Raw genomic sequence first — 12,602 nt, 5'->3', positions numbered from 1 at the left:
TCAAATAATTGATAATTGATGGAAGGCAATGCCTTGGGCTAATAAAATTACTACATTAATTGGGCAGTTTATCAACACATTCTGCTTTCCTTTGTTATGTCTCAAAATTAAGTCACAAAGCTAGGTTTAATTTTTGAATACATACAACATGATAGGCTGCTGTGTAATCTACAGTAGTAAGCATTAGGGCTAGGAAGAACTTTTAGACCACAGATAACACACTATTATCTATATTCAGACTTAATGACCAATGGTTCTAACTGCAGAGATGATAAAACAGAGGAAACTTCAATTATAATGTAACAGTCTCCCCCCCCCCCCCCCCCCCAAGCAGTCTAGTTTACTCTTTTAAAAACCTGATTGTGATATCACTTCAGATAAGGATAATAAAATGAACAATTGTCTTATCTTTAGCACTCCTATGAACACATTGTTGACATTACTGTGACATATCTGAAGACCCAATAATCTTTTAAATGTTCTTCTGACAATTGGCAGTATAAATTAAATCATATCTTAATTATATTCCTTTTAAAGTATGATCAATCACTCTTAGCTAGCTCACATCAGGAAGACCTTGACACATTGGAACATAAACAAAGGCAAATGACTTCAATTTCATGTAGATAATATGGCCAACAACATTGTACTAAGTTTATCTTTCATTTTATGATTAAAAGGATTCCCAAATACCCAGGAGGATTAAGTCTTCTTCCTGTTGCAAAAGATGTCCAGCTTAGATTAAAACATTTACAAGAAGGATCCACAGGTTCATGACCATGCCCAACATTCTATAATGGAAGGTATAGATATTCTGGCAATAATTACTGGATTTTACCTGGTTACTGTAAAAACAGGTAGCTGGGGTAAACATTCAAGTACATTATATCTAATCATTAGTTGGGTATCCACATTCTATTTAACAAAAACAAGACATCTTCTTGTACTTTTTGGCCAGTAAATCATTCAAGACAGACACAAACTTCATAAACAAAGGAATCTGTTTCTCTTCATCACTATGCTGGTGTTTAATTTTATAATGCATCATTAAGTGAATGACATAATGATCTTTTGGGGCTAACAATTATAGAACTAAACTGTTAACAAAAGGGGAAATAAAAGTACTAGTACCATCCTTTGTTCACCTTCTTGTTAACACATTTGTCTATCATGTGACCCTGACATGCTGCTTTCTAGCTTTTTTGCTCTTATTTGAATTGGCAAATATTTTGTAAAAAGGTAAAAATAAATTTAGTCAAAAACAATATCAGCTGATGAATATTTCAAAGTTTATATTAGCTGGTTCATTTGCAGTTTAGTGAGCAACCATCATCCAAAGAGCTGCAGGGCATAGAACAATCACCGTCAAATCTTAGAGTTTGTGCTTCAAAACCAGAGGCTTGTGTTTTTGTAAAAGTAATTTTGGCTGTAAATGGTTCTTGTCATTTTACCAAACACTTGAATCCCAGGGTCAAGTGAATATTGCTTGAATAAAATTACGTAAAATATGATTTTTTTTTAAGTGAAGGATAGTTTACATCACCTCCAATAACCTTATAAATATTTCGGTCTGTAATTCTGATTTCTTTAATTCTGATTCAAATAAAACCTTGACATTTTTTTGAGATATAAATCATCAGATTTTGAAAATTGCAGCAGTAGAATCTGCTGATATTTCAGAATATCAGTAAATGTGTTCAATGATATTTTGAGACATGTAAATATTACTTTTTAAACAAATTCTAGTGCTTTCATAGCATCTGTGTATAAATTGCAGTAACACACATTGAGATGCATTTAATATATACTCAATATCCATTACTGCAAGATCTGTCGCGATTGTTATTTTACTTCGAGAGGGGAGTATATCGGGAGTGGGGGTGGGAATAGGGTAAGGTGGGGTGGGGGGAGGAGGTGGGGGGGAGGAGGTGGAAGCAGGAATTTATTACACAGCTATTTTTTTTGTCTTTCTTTAGAGGCTCATCAGCTTTGGTGAAAACTGTTCTTGTATCACTGCAAATTAAGCAGCTACTAATCACAGCCTATCAATTATGATGAACTTTTGATACAAATTTATCACATCTGTATTTAAACCTATTAAGGAAACTTCAAAATTTGCAGTTATACCAGAGAAGCATCTTACAAGAATGAAACTTTGGTTAATGGTCGTAAAAATAAAACTCGAAATGAAAGATGATCCTTTTCAGTCTTCGCAGCAGAAAAAAACGAAAAAGAAAAGAGAAAATTTGACTGTTTATTAGTGACGCTATGACAGCCTAACGATAATTTATTTCAAGCAAATTATCCCGGCTTTGGAATGCTTCACTTTTATATCTCCTCCCTGAACTGTCAGAAAGAAACCATGATGTAGCATGCACACGTCTAAAATGTAATTTGTGGTTGGATTAACCGATGGGAAATGGATGTCGGCTCTGATTGCTAACCATTAATATTATTCACTGACTGGAAATTTGAAAAAAAATTGCAAGCCAAAGTGAATATCTGTAGAAAGTGCACATAGAAATGTCTCTGGAAGTGTGGGCAAAACATTCATACAGATAACTGTCTTCATGTTGTTAATGTTCAAAGGATGTTACTATAGAAACACCAGGTCACCACTTTCCTTTACCATCTCAGTATTTAATAGTATTTTTAAAAGAACATTTAACAATATAGCGGCTGTAAACTGCAAAAACATTTTGATAATTTTCTAACACTTAGAGAGATATGACAGTAAATGATACATCAATGTGCTTTAATCATATTGTATGATTTTTTTTTAAATCAAATTTCATTGAACTGTTCAGTTGTCTCAACAGCTAGGCTTCATTTTTGAGAAATTTACGCTCGTGCAAGCAAAATCCAGACTTAATAAATAAAAGTTGTATTTTTTTTCCCTCATATATATCAGAGTTTCTGTACTTGGATCAGTAATATGGGCATACAACATCATGACAGTTATATTATACCACATGTCAGTTAATGTGCGTATGTGTATGTCTGTGCGTGTGAGTATGTGTATGTCTGTGTGTGTGCACGTGTCAGTGTACAATTGGTGGCATTTAACTGAATTTAATTACATACCTGCTGCTGATTTTCCCTTTGAGTCACAAGTCTTGCTTCTATACACCTTCTCGTCTCCAGGAATGCTTGGCGTTGTGCTACCTCCGTAGGATAATGGGTGAATATGCCGGCTACGTTGGCCGTGAAAAATATAAAAAAGTTGGCAAGAATCTGTGTAAGCAATAGAAATATAATAAATATCAAATTAGTACCAAATGTTATGATAATTCATCCAGATTTTTCTTACATTACTGTACAAAATTGTACCTATGTTTATCTTTGCGTAATATTTTTATGCTGGTTACTGTAGAAATCACGCCAATGTTATGATAAAGTGTAGCAGATCTATCAAACAAACAGTGGTTGTAAAACAGTTTAGTACTGTTACTTGGTACATAAATTTAGTATTGTAACTATGGTAACATCTGCTCAACGCTTCCTGGGGTAATAAACTCTCTCATGAACAGTGACCTATCAACTAATAAGTTAGTAATTAAGATATTCACCAAATTACCACAATCATTTCTGTCATATGTATGGCAGTCACTAAAAGATATTACAGAGGATAAATATCATCTTCCCACAATTTATCATGAATGCTCAATTAACTTCACTGTCAACCAATAACATTAAGAACAAACAAACAAACACACACACGCATGCAAACACGCACACACAAAATAACAAAGTCTGAAGGTCATCTAGTTCTCACTTCTGTGTTTTTTTTTTGCAAACTGGCATTGAGCTGCTGTACCTGTATAACCTCTGACCTATCGTCAAACTTTCCTCATTTGGAATAACATCATCTACATCAACAGAAAAATATTATGTCTTAAACTGAATTCTTTATTAAAATCGTTGGTGTTATTTCCCGAATGACAGCCTTGATTTTTAAGAGACAGTAGTAATATAAGTAAAATGTATTCCAGTTTTAAAATTCATTTTCTGCTTTGCCTTTACTCTCTTCTTTATTTCCTGTTTGGTTTCTTATTTTCAGAAATTATCACAAAATTTCCGTGAGAGAAGAGAAAATTGACTAATCAAGTCCTGGCTCAGTTTGGCCATTGTCTCCGTGGGAGTTTGTCGTGCACTTTCGCTAAAAAATTAGTACCAAATTGGTTTCAATGGTTAAGACGAACCCCACCGGTGATAACCGACTAAGGTAGTACTGTACATCCCTTCTGGAAATAAGTGGCAGGGATCAATATATTGTGCAGACCATCAAAATGAATTAAAGACCAGTCGTAGGTCTGCTATCATTTCCACTAGACAACTCGCAATTTGTTTGATAACAAATAAATCCATTTGCTAGAAACCGGGCGATAACTAAACTCGATTGTATATAACTTAAAGTTTGGGGAAAGAAAAACAATTAAAGTTATGGCGCACTCCTATAATTATTCCAACAGGTATATAAGTATGTGGAAACTGCAGTTCATAGACATGTGCATGGTAGTAGATTTATTCATATTCATAATATGTCTGATGAACTGCGATGACTTTGCCACTGTTAATATCACTCTATTGCACCTTTCTTTGGGGGTCGTTGAGGGGTTGGGGGGGGGGACAGGTGGTAGGAGTGGGTGAGTAGGGAGGGAACTGGCATAGACGTGTACCTTAAATCAATTATTGCTCTGGATAATGCAGTATTTCTAAAAAAAAACATTAATCTTATATGTGAGTATTCAACAGTGCGATCATGATGCAAAGTTGAAATTGGTTCTTAAGTCAATGTCTGGGTAGGTTTACATAATTAACTGTTTCATAATTGGTTTGGGAATTTGAGAATGACACCTACATGTCTCGGCACAACAAAAGTACTTTCTTATCTACCTTGTCAACAAGTTTGGTATTTTTGGTAATTAACTTTAGCACTGCACCTTGATCTATATGTACCCTCAATCTGGGTCATCATCTCACTTCCTCTCACCCCCCCCCTCCACCCCCACCTCTTCCTTTCCTCCAGATATGAGAAAAAAGTGAACTCATTACCACTAGAGACTACCATCCCTTAATTAACGCTTCTGTTCCTGTTCATACGTACAGTATTACTCTCCCACACTATAATCTTTTATTAGTTTACCGTGATCAATCACTGCGGCAAAATCAGGTAGATAGAAGCCTAATTTCAAAGTAACCGGGTGCCTCCAGTTCTTGATTCACTAACTAAGTATTTAAAGAATAAACTTACCTTCCACTCCACTGTCCTCATATTGACTCACAAGGACTGCAGGCTAGTCGCAACATTTCTACTTTTTACCCATAAACGTATTGAATGTACATAGAACTCTGGTAAACAGACTAATCGGAACATTTTCTAGAACATTAAGAACTTCATGTTGATTAAACTTTGGTAGAAAGAGGGTGCTAAGGTTGTGGGGAGACAGGTAAGTGAGGAGAGAAGTAAATGTAATGACATCATCATTTACCTCCCATGAAAGGAGAACCTACAGCTTTATCGTAACAAAATAATCTCACAATATCAGGGACAAAAAACTTTACTCAAAATTACTGTCTTTGATCTACATCATCTTTCTGAAAAATGATACCACATTTAGAAAACTTTTCAAAATAGAAACATTCATTATTATAAATATTAATTTTTTTTTTATATTCTCCTTAAGAATTACAAAAACAAACCAAATTTTTTTCTTACTTTTCATTACTTTTCATTATTACTAATTTTTAATTTTCAATAACATACATACAGTTCAACATGACATGTTTCTTTTCACGTCATAACACTGCGTCATTGATACTCTATAAAAGGGATATATTCCAGTGGCTGGCTGAAGTTGATTGCTTCATAAAAATGCTGGAAAATATTCTGCATCGTATATAGAGTGTCTTCCTTGAATGACATCTGTGTTTATTGTCCCAAACAATGTAAGAAACCAAAAAACACAAAACAAACTTAAACACTAAATGAGAATTCTAAGGCCTGATATACCAATCATTAAAAAAAAAAAATCTCAATAGAAAAAAAGTCTGGCAATAAAAAGAGATACGTGTTTGAAAAGAGACTGAATAAGACCAGTCAAAACGAACAAAAGCTATTGTTCAGACCGTGCTTACTTAGAGCTATCATGCCACTTGATAGCCACCAAGATTGATTTTGTGCAGCATGAGGTACCGTCAATATGATTTTAGTGCACGGTATCCATGAGAAACAAATTGTAACTAACTAGCATAATAACTAACTCCATGTATGTATTAGATTCAAAGGGATGCATTGATATATAGAGGTTTATAATCCATCAAATTCTACATTAATATTACGTCCTGATACTTCCATAGAGCAGAAGCAAGGCCCAAGTTTGACTCTCTGTGAATGCTTTGAAATGTCTTCTGCATCTTTTTAAAAGATGACTTGTGGTAAAATTCTTATATTCTTGCATAAATCCAAGAAAAAAGGGAACATTTGAGATTTGAGTGCAAGCAATTATTTCTCTAGCTATTCTGGTTTTCGAGTTATTCACCTTTTAAAATATGCTGTAAATATCTGGAGTGCTCCTTTTATGCTAAAATGTTGAGGTCGGTTCCTCCGGGAAGGTCTTTATGTTAATCTAATGATTTCTAATAACTCAACTAAAACATGTTCCTTTTAACTTCATATAAACAACAAAGCACCCTTAGATGATATTCAACGTCATAATCTCCTCGACAAAATTTGTAACACATTATAAACACGTCATCATTTGCAGCCATGAAAATGTTTGCCTGGTGAATTTTGTATATTGCCTCTGAGGAATACTGTAGAACTCATGATATGTATAGACTACATAGTCCAGTCACTTTGACTGATGTACCTCAGCTATTTAAAGGAGCATTTTTCAAAAGTTGAAAGTGTTATTGTCTAGAAATACAACCTGGACTGATAGAAGTGGATTTTACTGGTCAGACTACAACATATCAAATATTAATTTCATTTCTAAAGTCATCCTGTAAAATGTCTTTGTCTTTGTGTTTTTGGGGTTTATTTTCTATTTTCATATATATTACATAAGCTCAAGTTGACAGAAAAGTTTCTTTAAGCAGACTTAATAATGATAAAACTGTAATCTTTGTGCAATAATGTTATTAGTTGTTATTTGCCTGGAGGGGTAGATGGGAGTGCATTTGGTTAGGAGACATGTAGGGTAAGAGAGTTATGAAGTGAATGGAAATGAATTGAAAGAAATAATAATTATCAGTAATTGAAGATGGAAACATCTCCATGTCAGGAAATATACCAGACTATTTCTTTTAAATTCGTCTGAACAACATCTAAAAAATTTACTGTAACTTGTCAACATGAGTCGTGATCAATACGTCGTCCGACACAAATAATTACAGAGCATTGAACAAGAAAGGAAGGGGCAAAAAAGAACAGACAAGATTATCTTATGGTAAGTCAAGGACGATACGTATTCAGTATCGACTTTTGGAATGAAAAAAACTTGATTTTTGGCGCTATGGAACACAAGGCCAAGTTCAATCAAAATTACTTGTTACATTTACAGCTCATCTCAAGGGAAAGCTGTTAGAGAAATTCTTGCAAATAAAACAGAAATGGACAAAACCAGACTGTGCCAAGTTTACTTTTGCTGAGATTCTAAGATGCACAGAAAAAAAAATCTTATCTAACCTTGAAAGAAACAAAAAATATATCAAGTTGTCATGAATTTGATTTTTTTTTATCACTTTTTTAAATTATAGAATGGCAGTGTTTATATATGGCAAAGACGATCAAGAAGAAAGTGTAAAATTTTAAGTATAATGTACTGTATCAATGTTTGTTTGGTGAAGACAACTTGCAGGTTAATTGGCAAAGTTGAGATTAAACATTGTTCAAAATATTGCACAGTTGCACTAGATAAAGCTGGAAATGGGTGAAAATGCTTCACCATAAAAAATTAATTTAGTATTCTGTTAAAGGAATATGCTGCTGCTAAATAAATATGCTGGAAAGTTTCTGCATCTGAAGGACAAAACCACAACCTTGTAGTGTTCTGTACGACGAAGAAATGAATTCTGGTAATTTGAATATGAATATTGGTAATTTGAGATTGCATCTGGCAACAAAAAAGTGAATGGCGTCATATCATGGCAATTCAGCTGAATTTATTTGATTTTCTTTATATTATTTAACTTCCGTTTATTTACAGAGGAATTTTATATTTTTACCCAAAAAAAATTGCACTTTGATGAAATTCTAAAAATAGAGATAACCTTGACAGCTAAGCAATATCCGAAATGTATCACGTTTCAAGGCTAGACAGTAAAAATACTAGAAGATTATAAATACTTGAGGAAAGTATAAAGCATTTGAAGAACACTTGCCATTTTTGCCACAGATCACCTACTGTGCTAGAATAGCAGGCTAGAATAGATTGTTTTAGCTTGCATGCAGTCAAAATAGGTTCCATTCAAGTCAACCATATCTTGAGTTTTATAAACTTAGGGACAAGATATTGAGTATAATACCTCTGTATGTGTAACATATTAATGGAACTAGATGGCATAATTAAATCAGGAATGTGTTTGTGAAAAGGATATACCTAAATGCAAGGGTTTCCCTGTGAAATAAGGTTTACACCTACTCTAAACACCCATGTTTATTTCACTGCCAAATACCTCCTATTTCCATAGTCCATATTAAAATATAGACAGAAGCCTCCTTCATCTGATAGATTAATTTATACGACATTTTAAGACAGAAATTTGTCACCAGGTTACTGATACCAATCATCAGTTTACATTTCGAAGCCTGGTGAATTGACTTTCAACTGATTGAAGGAAGAAAAAAAATCATAATTTGTATTGCTTTTCCTATAACAGTAATAACTAGCAAATATGAGGAATTTCTTCAAATTTTGACATATTTTAAAGACATACCTATAGACTGTTCTGTTTTAGATTATTTTTTTCACACAGAAAATTCATGTGTTTGAAAATGTGTTTGCTAACAGCTGTGTTTCACTTTTTGGTCGGATCAACCTGTGGCATTTAACAGTTCAAATCATTGACTCTTGCCAGCATGGAATGGAAAGTTAGTCTTAATAGAGAGATATTTGTCATCTATGATGTTTCTGTACGGCTTTGTTCACGTTCATCTCGCCAATAGTAGGTAAACATCCTGCAAAAGATATCTTTACCAGATATATACAATCATATAATCCATAATTAAATATATTAATTTATCCAGTCTCGCATCGAAAAATGGTCAGGTTGCTACACAAGTGCAAAAATGTACAGTTTTTGTACTAGTACAGGAACCATAGTATTTTATGAGAGACAAACTATGAGTCATCAAACTAGCTGCTACATAACATTGAGATACTACATATATTCCCTGTCATATAGAGAGTATGAAAAAAGTAATCCCAGAACTGATTATAAACAACATATTCACTGTCGATTATTAAAACATTCTGTATAATTGTGGATTTCTCCTAAAAACTTCTGCTTCTGAAAAAAGCTCTGGCTTGCATGGAGAATTTTATTACCATCTGTCAACCTTTTTGTTTTTTGATATTGTAAATTAGATTTACATGTAACATTAGATAACATTAGGATGACAGTTGATGTAATAATCAATGTTTAAATATAGGCTAAAATGAGACAGATGTCTTAAAATAAAGTAAAAATTAAATTATTAATAGTGAAATGTTAGTTGCACACATTGGTGGACCATGAGTCACTGAGCATTCATTTCAAAAATGACTTTTTATTTCATTTTCAAGCTTGAGCAGTTTTTCGTCAGATAGTTACACTGTTGTTATGTTGGCCTGGTAGTGTTGTGGTAACGCTGATTGCACACCTGTATGTTATTATGTATAAATGTCTTATGGTGCTATCAGTGGCGGAGCGTCCATACAGTCAGGGGGGGGGATGCCCCCCCTGACGGACTCAAATGGACTGCTGGCGCCCTTTTCAACCTTTTACCACTTTTTACTTATTCGCGATTATTGACTTTTTTATTGCGCTCTCATCTACCTATTGAAATTTGTCACAAATTAGCAAGGCCCGGAAAGGGTCATTTCCGGCGATCTAGGGATTATCTTTACTCAAAAAATTTCTGTACGCTCCGCGCCAACCTGTGGTGGCGCTGCGCTTAGAAAGTGTCGAAAGTGCCCCCACAGACCATTCTCGCCCCCCCTGACCAATACCCCTAGCTCTGCCACTGGGTGTTATGTGATTATGCAATTATGTAGTGATGTTGTTATTACGTTCAGGTTAAATAGGCCCACCTTTATACAGGTCAGTCTGTATTCTACATTCGAGAGGCTCACAGATCTTAAACTCTCATTAAGGCTTCTGATAATCTGATAATCAGTCAGTCATTTTAACGAAGCTTTAATAAGCGACCACGAATGTTGGAGAAGCCCGCAGGGGCTAATGGATTACAACTTTAAAGTCGGGTGGCTTCGAATTCAACATTTTAACTCAGATTTGGAATCTTTTCAAGTTTATAGAAAGTCATAATTTCAGATGTGAAAACCATAGATTTCTCTTGGATGAAAAACCCACCTTACTATATGACCTGGCCAGGATTTTGAACCCGGGACCTCCTGATTGCTAAGCCTAGTTGTTTCAAATGCCACTGCCTTTATCCACTTGGCCACAGCATGGGTATAATATCTAGCATGTTTTATCATGATTCTGCTGAATCCCTGAACTTTATTATTCTTTGAACCTAGTCATGTCCGTACCAGGGAACAACTTCAACAACTGTAAAAGTATTCCGACAACCTAGATCACTGAAATTTAACAAACTATTACTAAATTATAATTCAAAATTTAATAATTCATATTCAGTCATTACTGAATTTAAATAGTACCCATGAAAATTAAGCAACTTATCTCATGATCCTATATTTAGTTTTACTTTTTAGGCCCTTAATACCCAAGGAGACCAATCACGATTAATGATACATCCCCACCCCACTTCCCCTAGGGCCCAGCGCCCTAAACTTTTGATCTTTACCTTACAACCAAAACAGAGCACCAAGATAAACAAACCTTCTCAATGCTGGAAAAATGGAGGATCTAGAAATTTTAACAAATTTTGAATGAGCAAAGATATTTTTGTTACCAATGACATCAATTAAGACCCCTATTTCTATACATTATACGGAAGATACTGTTGGTTTCTGACCGGTCCTCCCTTGCAACATATGGTGGTATAAAGATTGTTACCAACTAAAAGCTGGAAAGCTCTGTTATGACAATAAATCCAGAAATTTGTAGCCTTCAGTTTAATGCCAATATCTTTGAAGATTTTATCATACACCAGTATGCCATCAACTTCTTTCCCGGTACAACTATTTTGACCTTTCACCACTTTGGTATATACTATATTTAATAAGATTTAAAATGAGTAAAACTGAAGAGACTATATGACAATCTGTCCATTTTTTATTTTTATATATTTTTTTAACCTTTTCATTATAGGTCTGAGAGTTCTTTTCCCTATACAATGAAACTGTAACTTCCTATTGTATGATGAGTTGTAAAATAAAAGGATATTAAACAGTCTCGATATATACAGATAATCAACAAAAACGGCATCTCTTCTCAAAGCAAATCACAGTTCTCATCAGGCGATATCAGAGAGCTGGTTAGGCCAATTTGTGAGGTAGGGTTTAACTGATCATCCAGGAAATGGTATTTGATCGGTCGGGATTAAGAAAGATGGAGCGATTCGAAACTGAAGATAACAGCCTCCAGAATGTACATCGACGTATTAAACTGGGATTTTGCTTGTGGCGCCAATTACATAAAATGTTATTTACTTCTCTTTTACCCATTTAGCGCTGCTTTATCATAAATTATATCATCCACGAATTACAATTCAGCATCGATTCTTGTTTGGAGAGAATCGTGAGCTGACCCAAGATTCACCCTCCTTTAATGATTCAAGCTTTGTGATTCAAACACTCATTAATTGTCAATTTAGGAGTTTAACAAAACAGTATTAAGGTTAACGATGGTATTGGCAAACATGTACCCACTCTTTTGGATAAAAACTGAACTAGATTATGTGTGCATTGTCAGATGGAAGACTGTACTCATGTGATGCAATTTATTAATACACAGTATAATACATACAGACCTGTATTGAAATGCATGCTGAGAAAATTAAGTTTTTGCAAAGTGAATGATATAATTACTGGAAAATCTCAGAGGCACTAAACACTGGCTGAATTTCCCTTTGTACTACATAATTACATTGTATAGAGTGTCAGTGATTATTTTTGGAAATTGTGTTTATACGTTCCAAGTTTCCAGGGCAACTGAAATCATTGTAGCATCCCTGCACTATATAGCAAACCAAGACAACATACCGTAGCTAACCCTGAGTGTGCTATATAAGTAGCAACTCATTTTACAGCAATTCTGTACTGTATACCAACCCTATACTGTATGAGCAACCTAATACTATAAAGCAACCCTGTATTATACAGCTATCCTATACTGTATAGCAATCCAACACTTGAGCAAACATGTATTGTACATGTATGATCCCTGTATTGTAATGTATTTCAACACTGTAC

General features: G+C 34.3%; 1 protein-coding gene and 1 long non-coding RNA gene across 5 annotated transcripts in view; one reads left to right on the top strand and one right to left on the bottom strand.

Annotated features, from left to right (window-relative positions):
* The window catches only part of LOC139958504 (adenylate cyclase type 5-like), a 151,697-nt gene that overhangs the window by 75,798 nt on the left and 63,297 nt on the right, over positions 1-12,602 (bottom strand). For all 4 annotated transcript variants that reach the window (XM_071955604.1, XM_071955607.1, XM_071955605.1 and 1 more), the window contains one exon: positions 3,085-3,234. In XM_071955604.1, the coding sequence (XP_071811705.1) occupies positions 3,085-3,234 (150 nt within the window). The remainder of the gene's footprint in view (positions 1-3,084; positions 3,235-12,602) is intronic.
* Positions 1-12,602, top strand: part of LOC139958506 (uncharacterized) — a 133,421-nt gene that overhangs the window by 80,035 nt on the left and 40,784 nt on the right. The gene's annotated exons all lie outside the window — the stretch shown is intronic.

Source organism: Apostichopus japonicus, chromosome 18 (genome assembly GCF_037975245.1).
Source record: "Apostichopus japonicus isolate 1M-3 chromosome 18, ASM3797524v1, whole genome shotgun sequence".
NCBI classification, from domain to species: domain Eukaryota; kingdom Metazoa; phylum Echinodermata; class Holothuroidea; order Aspidochirotida; family Stichopodidae; genus Apostichopus; species Apostichopus japonicus.
This window is presented reverse-complemented; position numbering and strand designations above follow the sequence as displayed.